The 18,629-nt window shown below is 26.3% G+C and overlaps 5 protein-coding genes across 5 annotated transcripts; 3 read left to right on the top strand and 2 right to left on the bottom strand.

Annotated features, from left to right (window-relative positions):
- Window positions 1-145: 145 nt before the first annotated feature.
- Window positions 146-1,283, top strand: Phum_PHUM464900 (ubiquitin ligase protein RING2-A, putative; the record flags this gene model as incomplete). Its single annotated transcript, XM_002430116.1, has 2 exons — window positions 146-980; window positions 1,060-1,283. The coding sequence occupies 2 exons, from the start codon at window positions 146-148 to the stop codon at window positions 1,281-1,283; spliced, it is 1,059 nt and encodes a 352-aa protein (XP_002430161.1).
- A 631-nt stretch (window positions 1,284-1,914) lies between these two features.
- Window positions 1,915-2,992, bottom strand: Phum_PHUM464890 (uncharacterized protein; the record flags this gene model as incomplete). Its single annotated transcript, XM_002430115.1, has 3 exons — window positions 1,915-1,961; window positions 2,035-2,100; window positions 2,413-2,992. 3 exons carry the CDS (start codon window positions 2,990-2,992, stop codon window positions 1,915-1,917), a joined length of 693 nt encoding a protein of 230 aa, XP_002430160.1.
- Window positions 2,993-5,593: 2,601 nt separating this feature from the next.
- Window positions 5,594-14,477, top strand: Phum_PHUM464880 (uncharacterized protein; the record flags this gene model as incomplete). The annotated part of the gene is made up of 25 exons (XM_002430114.1): window positions 5,594-5,608; window positions 5,864-6,011; window positions 6,112-6,245; window positions 6,319-6,453; window positions 6,742-6,859; window positions 6,941-7,323; window positions 7,399-7,682; window positions 7,773-8,107; window positions 8,195-8,341; window positions 8,541-9,136; window positions 9,265-9,477; window positions 9,575-9,751; window positions 9,843-9,995; window positions 10,084-10,347; window positions 10,452-10,653; window positions 10,722-12,022; window positions 12,126-12,323; window positions 12,403-12,675; window positions 12,767-12,856; window positions 12,943-13,130; window positions 13,212-13,371; window positions 13,476-13,648; window positions 13,821-13,989; window positions 14,033-14,185; window positions 14,448-14,477. 25 exons carry the CDS (start codon window positions 5,594-5,596, stop codon window positions 14,475-14,477), a joined length of 6,039 nt encoding a protein of 2,012 aa, XP_002430159.1.
- A 441-nt stretch (window positions 14,478-14,918) lies between these two features.
- On the bottom strand, window positions 14,919-15,682 carry Phum_PHUM464870 (uncharacterized protein; the record flags this gene model as incomplete). Its single annotated transcript, XM_002430113.1, has 3 exons — window positions 14,919-15,128; window positions 15,283-15,472; window positions 15,585-15,682. 3 exons carry the CDS (start codon window positions 15,680-15,682, stop codon window positions 14,919-14,921), a joined length of 498 nt encoding a protein of 165 aa, XP_002430158.1.
- A 410-nt stretch (window positions 15,683-16,092) lies between these two features.
- Phum_PHUM464860 (minifly protein, putative) lies at window positions 16,093-18,495 on the top strand (the record flags this gene model as incomplete). The annotated part of the gene is made up of 9 exons (XM_002430112.1): window positions 16,093-16,105; window positions 16,259-16,609; window positions 16,683-17,048; window positions 17,240-17,521; window positions 17,607-17,725; window positions 17,802-17,957; window positions 18,037-18,189; window positions 18,268-18,347; window positions 18,477-18,495. The coding sequence occupies 9 exons, from the start codon at window positions 16,093-16,095 to the stop codon at window positions 18,493-18,495; spliced, it is 1,539 nt and encodes a 512-aa protein (XP_002430157.1).
- Window positions 18,496-18,629: the final 134 nt, after the last annotated feature.

Below are 18,629 nucleotides of genomic sequence, written 5' to 3'. Positions count from 1 at the left end.
CTCTATGACTATTTGAGAAGCGCTTCCACCGCCATTTTCTATCGGTAAATCGTAACAAAAACAGATAATGCCAATATATTTACATTTTTGTTTAAAACGGTATTTCGGGACTTTTTAAAAAACTTTATAATATTTAGGAGACAAAATGTCTTTGTCATCACAAGAACAAATAGGTTTAAATAAAACCTGGGAGTTGTCTTTGTACGAATTACAAAGAACTCCACAAGAAGCAATTACTGATCATACAGAAATTGCTGTGTCTCCTCGGTCTTTACACAGTGAATTAATGTGCCCAATATGTTTAGATATGTTAAAAAAGACAATGACAACAAAAGAATGCTTACATCGTTTTTGTAGTGATTGTATCATCACAGCTTTGAGATCAGGAAACAAGGAATGTCCTACATGCCGAAAAAAATTAGTATCAAAAAGGTCTTTAAGGCCTGATCCAAATTTTGATTTGTTAATTAGTAAAATATACCCTAGTAGAGATGAATATGAAGCTCATCAAGAACGTGTCATGGCAAAAATTAATAAATCACACTCTCAAGCAGCTTTAGTGAGTTCCATTACTGAAGGCATCAAACTTCAGTCACAAAATAGACCCAATAGGAAAAACAAAATAGGAGATGCGGATTCTGTAGATAGTTTAAGCAGCCAACCAAGTGCAGCTAATCAGAATTTATCCACCAATTCTGTGCAACCTCCAACTTCAACTTCTTTCGGTCTTGAAAATCAAACTTCAGGACAACCGACTCTTAACATACCTTGCTCTGCTCCTAGTTCATCAAGAACCAGGCCACCATCTTTATCTGATGACAGTCCAGGATCTCCTGATTCAGCAGGGTCAAGTGAATCATTGGCTGCTGATCAAATTGAACTGGTATTTATGCCTCATCCCACTGAAATGTTGGCAGATCCTTTAATGAGACGTTTGAAGGATTCTATTAGATACATTAAAACTCCTGACCATGCAACAAGTAAGTTATTAATTACATTTTTTTTTTTGTTATTATTACCAAAAAACAAAATTTATTGATTTTTTAAATTATGTTACAGTTGATCATCTAAGCAAATATTTAGCCATGAGACTAACATTGGACAATATGGACTCTGATTTATCTGATAGCTTAGGACTTGTTAATTTTTGTATTTATATTGCTCCAAGCCCAGGTCAGTTAATTTTATTAACTGGAAATCAAACTTTGAGACAGGTTAATGATAAATATTGGAAAGCAGATAAACCATTGGAAATGTATTATTCCATTAATAAAAAAACATGACTAAGTAATGTTTGTGTCGAGCCTGGATAAATTTGCTTAAATAAATTAAATACATTATAATCTGCAGGCAGGTGACACAAGCATAAAACCTATAATAATAAACTAATCTTTTGAAAGTAATCTGCAAGTTTTTAATATATATATAGAGTAAATTTTATTTTTATTAGGCCATTTCATTTGCTGTATTGTTATAAACACTATTACTTAAAATGCTTAAAGTCATTATTTATGAGGCTCCAGCTTTTATAAAATTTAAAAAATGAAAAAAAAAATTATTTTAATGTAAACTATTAGTAGTTTTAATGAAAAATTATCATTTTAAACTTTACATTTGTTATTTCACGAAGAGTTTGTGTAATATTTAGAATGATCATCAATAAGTTTCTTTGTGATATTTAAGTAGAGGAAGATATTTTTCATAAGGAATTTTTTAAAAGTAAAAATTAATTTCGACAAAATTTTTAATCATTTTATTAATTTAAATTATTATCGATAAACGATGGAGAGAATTTTAATGAAAGTACTTTATAAAATTCTATTCAAACAATTTTTTTTTTTTTTTTTTTTAAATTGTATAAAAATAAAAATTTTATTAATTTGAGGCAATTAATAATGTTTTTTTTTTAATAGCTTAATCGTATAAACTATGCAAATGATCTTCCAGCATTTTTTCTTGATCTGAAAGTAAATTATTAACTTAAGTCGACATTGTAATAAATATAATCATACAAATAATTATTTTGTAACTTACTTCTAGGCAAGGATCCAATGGTTAATTGTTTCTTTAAAAACTCCGTACAAAAATTTTTATCTACCCCTAATGCATGCATTGTGCAAATGAAGGTTCTAGAATAAAATGAAGTAAATTATTAGAAATATTTGCAAAAAAAATGTAGGTAAATGTTTTTTTTTTTTTTATATTCATTTAACATATTGAAAAATTTTAATTTAATTCTTTTGTGTTAATGAGATTTTTTTTTGTTTGTAAAATATTGTGACTTTTCTGTACAATGAAAATATATATATAAAGTATATATTTTAAAAAATTTTAAACGGATTAGATAGTTTATGTTGATCTATTATTTCATTCTATTCAAAAAAAATTAAATTTTAATTTACCCTAATTGACCAAAAGTAATGTTTTCCTGGTATTTTTCTTCATCCAGAAAAGTATTAATATCACCATTTAAGAGTTCCTGTTGTGTTAATACAGGTTTTTGAATTCTTACAGAATGTAAAGCATCGAAAAATGCAGCACTCCAAAATCTTAAATTTTGCCATATCGGTTGATTTTTAAGATAAGTAGCCAAATATTCTTGAAAGGGTTCACTTCCCGCCATTTCAACTTCGTGATAAAACGTTAAACACATATTCATTAAAGTTTTTGCTGGGGAAAAGTTTTCACTGTTGGCGCATTCGAAAAGAACTATAGCAAAATGTTGAACGAGTCTGTAAAAAGTCGTTTCTGACACTTTTTGCGTTTTGGCTCTTTGAAAATTCACTATTTTAGCAAACCATTTTTGTCCGGTTTCGGTTTCGACATATTTACCGAACATGTATTTTTGTTCTAGTGTTAAATCGTCTGGATTATTGAAAAGTGTTGACACGTATGATATCATAAAATTTTTAATTTCATTTTTTTTTTTTTTATCAATTCCCGTTTCTTGTTCATTTTCATAATATTTAATTGACAATTCAACAATCGGCATGCAACTGGTATCGTAAGTTTTCCCTTTCGGTTCTATTTAAATAAACATAAATAATTTATTTATAAAAAAAAAAAAAAAAAAAAACCAGGCTTTTTTCCACTTCCGTTAAGATAATTTCTTACACACAAACGCACACACAAAAAAAAAAAAAAAACGTTTTAATTAAATGCGAAATACAAATTAAAATAACAAAAGCCTGATTTTTTTTTTTTTTTTTTTTAATTATAAAAATAATCCAAATTAAAACAAATTGAATACAATGAAAATTTTACTGTTGTCCTTGAAATAAATGTAATAAAACGATATAATTTTTTTTTAGAAACATTTAAATACTAACATATTATGGATTTAATGATTTAACCCCTGTAACTAATCTTCTAAAACAATAATTATAAATTTTATACCGGAATGGAAAAAAGAAAATTAACATAAAAAAACATACCTATCATACTGTTGTTGAAAATAATTAAATAATCAATCAGACAAAATGGTAAGAAGATTTTAAAAACAAACAAAAAATTTGTTGAAGGTTATTTCAATAAAATATCTTTCTATGTACTTTTATGATGAGGAGACACTGTTTAAATTGTGTTAGACGTCATGGAAAAAAGCATTTTTTTTAAAAATATGTTACTCTCTCTCTCTCCTGTAGGAAAACAAAAAAATTTTTTTTTTAAAAAGAGTTAACGAATTCACCTGACGATGTTACGTCAATAACTGATTTTTTTTTTTAAATCGACCTGTTGTTTTAAGGTACTCTAATCAATATTTAACCTTGAAAAAAAAAAAAAAACAAATGATTTGCATTAAAAATTGTTTTTTTTTTTTTTTTTTAAATAATCCTTATTGATAACATGATTTTTTTAAAATAAAATCATCCATTATTGTTATTTAATTGTAAAAATAATAATCATGGCGGTGTATTTATTGTTGTATTATAATGCAATCATTTTAATAAACTTTAAAAAAAAAAATTTTTTTTAAATAATTTTACAGATACTTTGTAGTAAAATATTTGCATCATTCAATTTTTTTGAACTTTAGGGCGTGTAAAAAAAAAAAATTCTGGCCATCGTTCAACGTTTTTATAAAAACATCAGATCATCTCAATTTAGAAACAAATGTAAAAAAATCTCTAGGAAGTTAAGACCAGCTGAGTTTTTCTTGTGTCTCGAATCAAAATTTTTTTTCTATATTTACTCCCAGATTAAATATATTTTATTTATTTTTATTTTTAAGTGAATATTCAAAAGGCTATGTAGTTTGCCATTTTAAACAAAACTTTTTTTAAAAATTTTTTAGCAAAAAAAAAAAAAAAAAAAAAAAAAGAAAATGTTTGGAGTGAGTACTAAAGTTTGATTAAATTAAAAAAAAAAATTAACTTTATGGTTTTTTTTTTTTTTTTTAATTTTATTAACTAAATCTATTTATTATTATTATTATTTTGTTTTAATATTAATTTATTTAATCTTTATGTTTGGGTTTTGTTTTTTTTGTTAAAATTCCATTAAAAAAATAATCTTTAAAGTTATAAATAAAAACAAAGCCCTAGTTCTACATTTTGGAGATAAAACAACAGGAAATTGATTACAACAACAACAACAACAACAATAATATATAAAAAATAATTCTATTTATATATTTTGCCCTAAATTAAATAATTTTTTATTAAAATAATCAATATTAATCAATTTTTTTTTTTTTTTTTTTATAAATTTTTCACTTGTTGGTACAAACATTAAAAAAAAGTTTTGTAATTTATTTTTATAAAAAAAATTAAATTATTTATTGAAAGAATTTTTATATAAAATTTATAATAACATATATTTAAGTCAGAAATAAAATAATTGATGATTTAATTAAAATTTATTTTTAGGAGGAAAAAAAAAAAAATTTTCTTTTTACTACAGCAACAGCAACAACTTTCAACCTTGTTTATTTAAACATACAATTTAATATTAAACACAAAATTTTTTTTCCTGCTGACGTAAAACGAATGTCATTTTATATATATTTATATAATTTTCTTATTAAAAGAATTATCCTTGAAGTTTTTTTTAGATGCATCAAATTAAAAAAAAATTTTATTTATTTATTTGCTTAATTAAAATTATCACCTTATAATTATTTATAACAATTATCTAAATGTTTAATTTAACAAAAATGTTTTTACAAACATAAATTAAAGAATAAGTAATAAAGGGGAGGGGAGGGGAGGGGGGAATTTTTAATAGTGAAACATAATATCTTAATAAAATATAAATAGAATTTGATGATTTTTTATTTTTATAAAAAAAAAAATTCTGTTGTTTTATGTTTTGTTCAAATTGTAAAATTTTATACTAAAAGACAAAAGATAAAAAATTTATTTTGAGGGAAAAAACCCGGAAAAATTTGCTGTATTTAATGTTTTAAATTTTTTATATTAAAGATATTTAAAAAAAACAAACGAAAGGAAAACATTAATTTAAAAAAAGAAAAAAATTTTTACTTCACCAGACTTAAATAAAAAAAAAAGCCTGAATTTCTGGGTTATTTTAAATTTTTTCTGGCTAAAATCCAGATTTTAAAAATTTTAAACTTTTTTTTATTATTGCTAAAATGTTGACATTATGGGTAGATCAAAAATTAATTTTAAATAATTACACCTTAAAATAAAAATATATATATTTATAAAATTATAATTGGTTTTTTTTTTTTTTCCAGAATAATGAAAATTGGACTCCAAAAACAAAACTAAAATCAGGAAGAGTCATGCCACAATGGATGGTATAAAATAAATTTTTTTAAATTCTAATCAAAACATGTAAAATAGAAAAAAAAAAAAAACTTTAAGGAATTAATGTTGATTTTTTTTTTTTTTTTCCCTAGCAAAATGCTCAAAAAACTAAATTAAAAAATTTACCACCTCCAATACCGACATCAGAACCACCCATGGAAGGAGATTATGAAGTTATTGAATTTCCTGTTCAACAATATACCAATACAGCAATACCTTGTCAGCTACCTAAAAAAATTGGTGAGATAATTAGAAGGTTGTTTTGAAATTATTTTTCTGTTAAAAAGAAATTTAAAAAACAAATTTATTATAATTAAAACAGGAGAGGGAAAAATAAAAGATGGTAAACATTGTGATTTATGTGGAAGTTCTGAGCCTACAGTTAGATGCGAAAAATGTTCTTCACAAGTTTTTTGTTTGTCTTGCGACGATATGTACCATCGTCATCCAAAAAGACAATCTCACGTTAGAAAGGTAAAATAAATTTAAAATTTGCATTCGAAATAAAACATAATTATTTATTTTTACACGTGTGTGTTGTCTTCAGGGTATCGAATCTAATAGATTTCGTCCGCCATTACCTCCAAAAGGTGAATCGACTTCAGCTCCGGTTCCTCCACCGAGAAGAAACAAACGTCCAGGAAGTGCATCATCACTTGGTTCAGGCTCGAGAAGTAATCAGGTACGCAAATGCATCATTATGTAATAAATTTTTTTATTTTTAATAAATATTTATTAACTTACTTAAATTCTCTTTTTGCTAATTTTTAAGACTATTTCCTAAAATTAACTATGGACTATTAAGATGTTTTTTTTTTTTTTTTTGTTTATAAAATAATATTCCTATTAATTTTTTTCTTATCCTTATTGATTATTTAAAACCATCTTAAATTATTTTCTTCTTTATTTATTTATTTAACAAAACAAAAAACAAATGTTTGCTTCTTGGCCAATAATTATTTCTCAACAGGGTTTAACGACATTCTCAAGAAAAAATTTAATGGAAGATGTAAAACCTAATTTAATGAGAAGAAATCTTTTGACTCGACCTCTTCCGGACATTCCGATGAATGAAAATCGAAATCAGAGTAAGTACTCGGATAATAATTAAATAATTTAAAAAAAAAAAAAAAAAGCATTTACAAAAATCACGTTTGATATTTTAGCAGACCGAGAATCTCCATTTCCATCAAAATGGCAAGATCCCAATCAAAGCTCAAATAATTTTTTCCCAGAATTTTCATTTCAAGGAACGAATGATATAAGAACACCATATAAGAAAAATCAAGGATGGGAAACGGATAGTACAGGTGCACGAAATCGAATGGGAAGCGTAGCCGGATCAGAATTAAATCTTTCACCCAAAACTAAAACAAAATTTGATGGTTCCTCGATGACTGATACTTTAGGTAGAAGGAAAAGTGATGTGGATCCTTTTTTTCCTGCGGCTAATTCAAACGTAAATTTTGGTAAAGGAATGATGTCCAGTGCTTCGGTGACTGATTTGAATATAAATCCGATGCAACAATTTTCATTTAATCCAGCCATGCAGGTATTTTCCCGAAAATCCCTCAAAATAAAAGCATTTGTTTTTACCTTTCGTACTCATCAAGAAAATTACATTTAGGCTCAATCAATGTCTCATTTGAATTGTCCAACCTGTAATCAAGGATTTTGGATGGACAATTGGGAACACATTCGTGGAAGCAATATGGCTCTTCATGCACCACCGATGAAACCTTTCGAACAAGGATGGAACGGTCCGTGGCATCAGTATCCAGGATTAATACCTCACACTCATGGTCCAATGCCGTTTCCCCAACCAATAAATGTCGTTGGAGTACCTAATGTTATGGCAATAAATGGTAGAATTAGCAGACCACCATCTCCGGCGTTAAGTACGAGATCAAGGTCAGTTTATTATTATTATTATCCTTTTATTTAAAAAAAACAATTGCAGGAATTAAAATAAGTATAATCGTTTGTTTAAAAATGATTTAGAAAATCTTTTGCATCGTCTAAAGCAAATAGAAGAGCCCATAGATCTTCTACTTTACCACCTAGAGGACTGGAATTACCCAGTCACGATATTTCATCTTCGGATTCGGCTGAAGAAATGATGTCATTCAGTCAAAGAGACGATGGAGAAATCGATGATGATGAAGATTTTACTCCAATGAGTGGTTTAAAAGATAAACAACCGGAATCCGTGAAAATTCCCGATCATAAATGGGAATGTGAACACTGCACATTTGTTAATAAACCAGGAGTGCGAGTCTGTGCTATTTGTTGTAAAACGCCGACAAAAAATGTTAATTTTGTAAAAAACCAAAATGGTAAAACGAAAAGAAATCGTTTTAATCGCGGGAGTGAAAGTAATAATAATAATTTTCAGAAAATAAAAAATGAAAATAAAAAAGAAGGATTATTATCCTCGAGAAAAAATTCAAAAGTTGAGGCTGAAGTTGATGTAACAAAATCTAACGTGACTCAAGAATCAGAAGATGCCTTAGTTGAAATGTTCAATAAACCTCTAAATATATCGTCCAATACTGTATCAAATAAAAAAGGTATGATGAGGAAGATATCTTTCTGGCCGGGTATCAAGTTTTATCCGTGAATAAAATAACCATTTTATTATATCCTATTTTATTCTTATCATTTTGTTTACGAATGGATTTTTTTTTTTATATATAGAATAGTTTTTATTTAAATTTTTTTGTAACCGATACAAATTTTCTTTTAAAAACGAGTACTAAAATTTTATAGGGAGAAGTGCAGACGATAAGAAGTCTTCGACAAGTAAAAATACTAAAGATAATAGACAATCAGAACAAAGTGATTCGAACGACTCTTCCGAACGGGACGTAAACGATTTTATAGATGATCCTTTTATTGATAATTCCTCATCCGAAAAATCGTCGTTTAATTCCTCGTCGTCCTCGAAATCCTCCAAGTCTTCGACCTCTCCTCAAACTAATAACACAACCCCACAACAAAAAATAATAAAAAATTCTAAAGTTTCGTCAAAACATCAGCAATCAAAAGAATTCAATAGCAAAAGATGTGTTTCTCCCTCTAAAAATAACAAAGAAAATAAATTTAAGTGCGATTTAGTTATACAAAAAACATCAAAAAATGATGAAAAAGTTGAAAAACTAAATAATAATTGTGAAAAGGCTATAACGATTTCGGCCAAACAAGAAGATGATAATAATAATAATAATAATAAATCACAAACAACAAAAACGACAACAACAGTTGCTGTTGGATCGTCTCCACCGACTGAAACGGAAAAAATACCAATAAAAAAAATGACTTCTTCAACTGGAACCTCTCCCCCTCCTCAAAGTGCTGCCACTCAGGTAGATATGTTTAATTTATCATAATTGCAAATAATTTTTAAAGCAGAAGACAATACAAAATGACATTCATCTCTTATTTTATTGTATTACAAAAACAAAAAATTTTTAAATGAATTTTTGTTTTCCAGACTTATGATTTACCACAAAATTTTTTGGAAGAAAGAATTAAAGACAAAATATTTATAGAAAATTCTCAACACAGAGATTTATTGGCACCTGATAACGTAAAAAGTAGAAAATTGAGGAGGGCAATGTCTTTATATATGAAACCAGATTCATGGAGAAAATCTCCCATTCTTTCTAAATTCCAAAGTAGGCATTCATTAGTTAGTGATTCGGAGGTAAAAAATAAGTGAATTTATCGAATGCAAATTTGGAATTTAAAAAAAAAAAAAAAAAAATAATAATAATAATAATAATAATTTTAAATTGTTTTAGAGTTTGCCATTTAATTCCGAATTGGATTACATACCCACCATTTATAATAAAAATAATTTTAGAGACGTGAGTCCAAGCGAAATGTCTTTTAGTTCTTACATAAGAGGAGATGAATCAGATGTTTATCAATCTGATATAACTCCAGAAGATTTCGAAAATGTCAAATATTCGGAAAAAGTAAATTTTCCCTTCATTAAAAAAAAAAAAAAAAAAAATTCGAGTGACTAATTTATATTATTAATTTTTTTTTTTGCAATTTTATTTATAGAAAATAAAAAGAAATTTTTCCAACAGTAATTTAGATCCCGAAATTTTGGATAAAATAAAATTTTTAAACAGTAAAGGACACAAAGAAAAAATTGGGAGAAATCAACGGGATACTTTAAAAAATCAAGGAATGCAATTTGTTCGTTTATTACGCGTAAGATTCTATCTTAAAATTTATTTAATAAATTAATTATTAAATTATTAATAACATATATTTAACTTATTGATTGATTTTATTTCAGGAAGCAGAAAAAAATAATTTTACAACGGAAGATCTTGAAATAGCATTTGAACATTGCGAAAATGAAAATCCGATCGTTTGGTTGAAAAACAATTACAAAAACATTATAGATACTGTTGTTACATTGGCAACAAATTATGGTCGTGAATGTAAAGAAAATTCTGTTGGAACTGTATCTCAATTGGAAGCGAGAAAATCTTTGCATGCTTCTAAAGGAGTCATTTGGGCAGCAGTTAATGATTGTGTGGAAAATCGACAGAAAAAGGTGATTTATGGATTTATTAAATAAAATTAAAACCCTCCTCTGTTTTTGTATTGTTTTTATTATTGGAAAATCTTAAAAAGTTTTTTTTTTTTTTTTCTTTACAGTTCAACGAACTAGCTTCTAGAGGTAATTTTACGAGGGAAGATATTTTAACCGTTTTAACAGCCAATCACGGAGACATAGAAATAGCTTATTCCGAACTAAAAAAAATATCAAACGAATTTGTTAACAATCCTCCGGATAAAATTGAAAAAAAAATTAATAAAAAAGAAAAAATTACACAAAAAAAAAATAATGATGAACCCGGTAAGGAATTATAGAAACATGAAATTTCCAGGTCATTAATTAAACTTCAGAAAACCCTTTCTTTACAGATAATAATTTTCCAATGGAAACAAATCAAATAAATGAATTTGATCAATTCAATATTCAATCTGAAAATGTATTAATTAATAACAAATCTGACAAAAGGAACAACAATTCATTGAAAAAACAAACCGATGATAAAATTTTAACTAAAAATTTTTCGGAGACTAATCAAATCATAGCCGATATTGAAAATTTAACTAAAGAAATTAGTAACATATCATTCGAAGACAATAAAAAGAAAAAAAATAGTCCAAAATCATCTTCACCCTTACCGGTTAATGATTTATTTTCTATTAATTTTAATAAGCTATTTGAAATTGATGAATTTAAAAATGATAGCCGACATTCTTCAACATCTAAATCTATTTCATCTGATTCAATCGATTCACCATCATTAAAATCTCAGAATAAAAATGATGAAAAAATACCCGATGAGGTAGAATCATCAGAAGAATTTTATTCAGATGGCTGTTATGAATCCCATTGTAGTGATTCAAATAATTCAACTTATGATTATGGTGAAAATTATTTAAAAGACATGGAAAATATCACAAGTGAACCACCTGCTTTTTCGAATACGGAAGAGTTAAAGGAAAACAAAGAAAATCAATTAGAAAACGATGAGGAAAATCAGTTGGAAAAAAATAATAATAAAATTCAAACCATTTTGAAAATTCTTCAAGAGGGAACGGAAAGAATAAACGGATTTTTAAAAAATGAAAATAAAAATTTGACTAATTTTCAAGAGAATAAATCCGAACCGACTGAATCTTCAAACGGTGTAAAAAAAAATATTGTAAAAGAAACAAAAAAATCTAAAAAAAAATCTAAAATAAATGATGATAAATTATCACAAAATGATGAAATTGTAAATGATTCTCAAACTATTCCAACAACAACAGCAACAACAATTTCCAATGAGACTTTGAATGAATCATTAAATAATGAAATTATTACTGAAAGTGAAAATATAAATGTACCTGATAATGTTCAGGTACAAGAAGAGACTATAAGTATTAGTGAAAAAACTGTAGAAAAAACCCTGGTAAATAATTTAAATCAAGGTGAAGAAGAAGTTATACCTGTTGCCACAAATGCAAATAATAATAATAATAATGTAGAAATTTCCATAACTGAATCAATCAATAAATTAGATGAAGAGCAAAAAGATACAGAAGAAAGAGATGCAGTAGATAAAAATTATGAAAATAATAATCAAATAAATGAAATTGAAATAGATGGTTCAATAAATGAAAATAATGTAGAAGACAATGATGATGATGATGATGATGATTATAATTTTGAGGTAAAAGAAAGTGTGGTTTGTTACTTTGTCTTTGGTATCACTTACAGGTACACTAATTATACAAATAAATTAATAAATGTACTAAATAAAACTTTATTTATAGCGTCAGGCAAGAAGGTATTTGGCAGAAGGTATAGTTCCATCATATGAAAAAGCAGAAATTCTTGTTAAACTTTTAAATTTTGGTTTCGAAGAAGAGGATGCTGAACAAGCAGCTTTAGAATGTGGAAGTGTTGATTCTGCTTTAGCATATTTACAACAGGAATGTGAATTATGCATGGGAAGATATCCAATGAAACAAGTAAGAAATGATTGATTATAATCATCTTGGAAAATGACAGCAATAAAAACATTAACTATGCTAACTTTTTTTTTTAAAGATGATTTCAATGTTAAAATGCACTCACCGATGCTGTAAAGAATGTGCTAAAAATTATTTCACTCTCATAATAACAGACAGAAATATATCTGATGCCATTTGTCCATTTTGTAAAGAACCAGAACTTAATGAAGAAGATGTAATTTTAGAATATTTTAGTAATCTTGATATTTTACTTAAGAATATATTAGATTTTAATATTCACGAACTTTTTCAAAGAAAATTGAGAGATAGAACTTTAATGAAAGATCCAAATTTTAAATGGTGTGTTCAGGTAAGATTTTTAATATTAAAAGCAAAATCAGATTATGGATTTTTATCGTAAATTTAAGAAATTTGAATTTAAAAAAACTTACGTGTTATAGTGTTCGTCCGGCTTTATTGCAAATCCTCGTCAGAAAAAATTAACATGTCCGGATTGTAAATCTGTTTCTTGCGCCATTTGCAGACTACCAGTAAGTTTCAAAACTTTTTAAAAACTTATTTCTTTTCTATATTATAAAAATTAAACATAGAGTTTTTAAACAAATTTTTTTTTTAGTGGGAAAAACAACATGAAGGTATTTCATGCGCACAATTTAAAAATTGGAAAGATGCAAACGATCCTGAAAGACAAGCTGAAGGAGTTGCTAAACATTTACAAGAAAATGGTATAGAATGTCCAAATTGTAAATTTCAATATTCATTATCAAGAGGAGGCTGCATGCATTTTACTTGCACTCAATGCAAGTAAGATATTTTGATTAACCCAAAAACAATTATTATTTCATTTTGAATCATTTTCGGGTATAAAACTTTATTTTCTTTCAGGTACGAATTTTGTTGCGGTTGTGGAAAACCTTTTAAAATGGGAACAAAATGTGATGTGAGTCAATATTGTGCTAAATTAGGACTTCACGCACATCATCCCCGGAATTGTTTGTTTTATCTAAGAGACAAAGAACCTGGGGAATTGCAACATTTGTTAAAGGTTGCTTCTTTTATTATTTACCCCCTTTTTATTCAAGTTTTTTCTTGTTAATCAAAACATGTTAGTGTATATATATATTGTAAACTATTATATTTTGTTTACAGGAACACAAAATTGATTTTTTGGTAGATCCACCGGAAAATACAAAATCTCCCAATAAAAATAATGAATTAAATAAACTCAGATGTCCTATTCCAATACAAAAAGAAATGCCAAAGGGATTAATAGACACTGTTTGCCATTTGCCAGTTGAAGAAGGACATGCTGGATTGTGCAGGTCTTTTAATATACTTAAATTTCTTTTTGATAAAATAGTCTTTTAGTTTTTTTCAAATAAATAAAAGCAGTAATTTTTTCATTCGGTAATAAATAGTAATAATAGTAAGGTATGGTATTAAAAGTTCTTTTCATAAGTGGAAACCATTTTCCAATGATAACTTCTATTACAGAAAACACTACGTAGAATATTTATGTACTTTAATTAGAAGAAATTCATTGGAAACATTAAGTATTCTTAATTCAGATGATTTAGAAACTGTTGTCAAGAGAGAACATAAGGGCATGCCTCCAAAATATTATGGGATACCAGATAATGTTTACAGGGAAAGCTTGCTAAAGGTAGTAATCGTTTTTTGTTTTTACCAGAACTCATTACATCGAGTATCTCGTCTCGGTAATATCGAAGAACAAAATCGATCCGATATCCATCCTCGATATAGCTGACGTTTTACAAGAATTAAAAAGACGAGGCCGAGAATTCCCTCCCAGGCCGGAACGTTGTACGGAATATCAATATAAACTCATATGCGCAAAGGTTAGGAAATAAAAAAACCTAAAACCCTTTACTTCATCGTTAACGTACAAATTACGCATTACTCTTTTTTTCTCAAAAAATAATATTTAATTAATTTTTTTAAAGAAATGCTTATCAAGGTTTACATTAAAATAAATACCCATAAATCTATTAAAACAAAAACTCGATAGATAATCCAAATTTTAATATTATTCGATTATGGTAAAGAAACAAACATTATTAACGATATCAATTCTAATTTGTTAAAATTTTAAAATTTTAGGTAGTCAAGGAGGAAATACCATTAGAATAGATTAAGAAGAAAATAAAAACTCAAAATATTTTAAAAATAATTAGGATTTAATTTAAAAAATTGACTGATTTATAATATTTATCGTTTGCTGATTAAATTCAAAAAATCACTTAAACTACTTTTTTCACCGATTTTTGTTTTTTCCTTTAGAGCATTTTGAAGGATTGACATTTTTCTTTTATTATTAACTAATTTTTTCTTTGAATTATTATGAAAATTATTATTCGAGTTTAGACTTTCTTTAGTTGTTATTATTTTATTATTATTATTATTTTTTGAATTAGATTTTCTTTTATTTAGAGTTTTTAATTTACAATTCGACTTTGTGTTTTGTGAATTATGGCTGCTGTTAAAAAAAATAAAAAAAATAAAATTAATCTCAAATCTGTGATGAATTAAATAATAAAAATATATTTGTTTTAAATAAAAGTATTAGAATATTCACCTTGATTCTTTTCCTGTTGTATTCTTTAATTGTAAAGCAGCAGATTTACAAGCACTTGGATTTAAATTGGCAAAACAGTTTTTCTTTTTTTTCTTCTTTTTTTTAATAGTTTCACTAATTGTTGCCAAATCATCATTTTTACTACTACATTGAGGTTTGATTAATGAAAATAATGTTATCCTTTTACATAGTTTACATTTTATAGCCTAAAACAATAAAAATATAAATTATTAAATTTTTATAGATTTTATTTCAAATAAAAGAAATTGTAAAGGGTGGAATTCGACTACTTTGAAATTTAAATTTATTTCTTTTTTTTACAATTGTAATTATTGTGGTAGTTTTATCCTTGTGACTTACCAATTTATTTTTTGTTACTTTTTCAGATGTATGACTTGTTTTAAAATTTTTACCAGTTGAGGGTAGTAACTTAAATGAGTAAACATTTGCTTTCCATGAAGTAAAACAAAAAGGACAGCAAAAATTTTTATTGGTAAAACATTTGGGTAGTTTAAGATTATATTCCGAAGCTAAATTTGAAGAATGAACCCTGTAAAATAATTACTCAAATTTAAAATTTAAAGTTTTAAAAATGTTTTAAGTATTGTCAATCAATAATAATAATGAAATTAAAACATTGTGATGCTCGTACAAAAACTTACCTTAAATAGCTACGTAATACGGTATAAGATTCGGGTAAATAATTACAGCTACCGAAAAGCAAAAACGATAATTTATTCTCTTCAAATTCTTCGTTCATATTGAAAGTTTAAAAAGTTAAAAATATTTTAAACACAATTCATAAAAAAATTAATTGATAAAAATTATTAAAACTTTCATTTGTTTATATTTCTGATTAGACGTAATCAGAATCGCTTGGAATTAAAAAAAAATTAAACCCGTTTTAAAATAATTCATCAAAACCCTAATTTTACTCCAGACTGCTCAATGTTAATTTTAATTTAAAAATTAAAATTAATTATAATATTTTATTTACAAAAAATTATTATTGTACTATTTTAAATAAAATAAATAGAATTTTTTTTTAATTTTCAGATATCCTACACATTTATTTACTCTATGATAAAATTTTCTTTTAAACGAATGGTAAGCGTCTATACTAAAAATTAACGCTCGTATTAAGACTTGTGCACGTGGACCTGCCGAAATATGAGTTCTGAAGGTTTGTTTTGTTATATTTTCTACAATAGAAATTATTATTTTATTATAAATTATAGTTTTAATAAACTTTTCATTTACTTTTTTCTTTGTCACCATAAATTTAATTTCCTTATTGTCTTAGCCGGCACAAAAATTTATTATGTTACATTTTTAGGTTCAGCTAAAAAAGTTAAAATCAAAAAAGAAAAATATTTTGTGGGCGAGTTACAACAGAAGGGTGATTTTGCTGTAGAACCTTCTCAAGCAGTTGTTAAACTTGAAACTTCAGACTGGCCTTTGTTGTTGAAAAATTTTGATAAGTTAAATGTCCGCTCTAACCATTTCACTCCATTACCGTTTGGGTGTTCGCCTTTAAAAAGGGAACTAAAAGATTATATAAGTGGCGGTTATATCAATTTAGATAAGCCAGCTAATCCCAGTTCCCATGAAATTGTGGCATGGATCAAAAGGATTTTGAAGGTTGAAAAAACTGGTCATTCAGGAACCCTTGATCCTAAAACAACAGGTTAGTTTTTTATTAAATTTTTTTTTAAATGGTATGTATTTATGGAAGTATAATTTATATTCATTGTTTTTAGGATGCTTGATTGTTTGCATTGAAAGGGCTACAAGATTAGCCAAATCTCAGCAAACAGCGGGAAAAGAATATGTATGCATTTTTAAATTACATTCTTCAGTTGATAGCGTTGACTCAGTTAGAAGAGCTCTTGAAAAGTTAAGAGGACCTTTATTTCAAAGACCGCCATTAATTTCTGCTGTTAAAAGACAGTTAAGGGTTAGAAATATCTATGATAGTAAATTAATAGAGTATGATATGGAAAAAAATCAGGGGATTTTTTGGGTTAAATGTGAAGCAGGTACCTATGTAAGAACAATGTGTGTTCATTTAGGACTTCTATTAGGGGTTGGTGGTCAAATGATAGAATTAAGAAGAAATCGCTCAGGTAATTTTCCACTCTTCATAAATTATTACGTTTAGTTTTAATCTTTACACAAATTCATTGAAAATTTCTAATTTTTTTTTTTTTTTGGTCAATTTAATATTATTATTGAAAAAACTGTGAATGTATTTCAAATGTTTTTAACTACTTCTTATCAATTAATTAAATTTATTCTTAAAACTTCAATTAAACAGGTATTCAAAGTGAAAGTGATGGTTTGGTAACTATGCATGATGTATTGGATGCTCAATGGGTTTATGACAATTATAAAGATGAATCTTATTTGAGAAGGGTAATAAAACCATTGGAAGGTTTACTTGTTCAACATAAAAGAATTATAATGAAAGACAGTTCTGTGAGTGCTATATGTTATGGTGCCAAAATAACACTGCCAGGTGTACTAAGATATGAAGACGGGATTGAACTTGGAGAAGAAATAGTTATTGTAACCACAAAGGGGGAAGCTATTTGCATAGGTAATACAATAAAGTTATAAAACAAAATTTTTTTATCAGAAAAAATTATATTTTTTGAATGAAAAAATTTTAAAAATAATTGCAGCCAATGCTTTGATGACCACAGCAACTATTGCTAGCTGCGATCATGGGGTAGTGGCTAAAATCAAAAGAGTTATTATGGAAAGAGACCTTTACCCAAGAAGGTGGGGTCTGGGGCCTAAGGTACTGTTTTTCATACAAATATTTATTATTACAAAAACCATGAGTGAATAAATAATGAAAAGAATTTATGTTATAGGCATCCATGAAAAAAAATATGATAAAACAAGGACTTTTGGATAAATATGGTAAACCGAATGAAAAAACCCCTAGTGATTGGCTCACATCTTATGTTGATTACAATACTTCAGTTAAAAAAGAACCTGAATCAGAACCTTCACTACCTACTAAAAAGGTGAGTACTAAATCAAACATTTATAAATAATAATGTTTAATGAATAATTTTAATATGATTTTAAAATTTCAATTTTCAGAGAAAGTTAAGCGATTCCAGTCAAATGGATACAAGCGTGGATCAATCGCAAATAACTTCCGAGTCAACAAAAAAAGATAAGAAAAAGAAGAAAAAGAGAAAAAAGGATGATGAAGAAGCCGAAGAACAGGAAGCAAATGAATCAAGTTCAGAGGTATTTATTTTTTTAATTTTATTCTATTATTAATTATAAACTGATTATTAATATCTTTATTTATTTTTACATAAACAGGCAGTAAAGGAGAAAAAGAAGAAGAAGAAGAAAAATAAAGACAAAGACAAAGACAGAGAAGCAAAAGATGAAGAAACCGAGTAAAAATTGTTTTAATTATATAGATTTTTATGAAATAAAATATAAAAAATAAATTTTTTTGTAACTTTTTCAACATTTTAAACGAATACATAAGTAAGTAAGTTTTTAAATAAAACTTTTTTTATTAGAATTAAATGGTACGAGTAATAAGTACAAAAAATCATTTAGTGATTTACAAATTTTTTAAAAATGTGGGAAATAATTTTAATATTAACACTTAAAATTTGGAATAACCAAGTAAATAAAATAAGAGTTTGGTTAAGTTTAGTTTTCTTATTATT

The sequence above is a fragment of the Pediculus humanus genome, genomic scaffold, assembly GCF_000006295.1.
Source record: "Pediculus humanus corporis 1103172108248 genomic scaffold, whole genome shotgun sequence".
Classification (NCBI taxonomy): domain Eukaryota; kingdom Metazoa; phylum Arthropoda; class Insecta; order Psocodea; family Pediculidae; genus Pediculus; species Pediculus humanus.
This window is presented reverse-complemented; position numbering and strand designations above follow the sequence as displayed.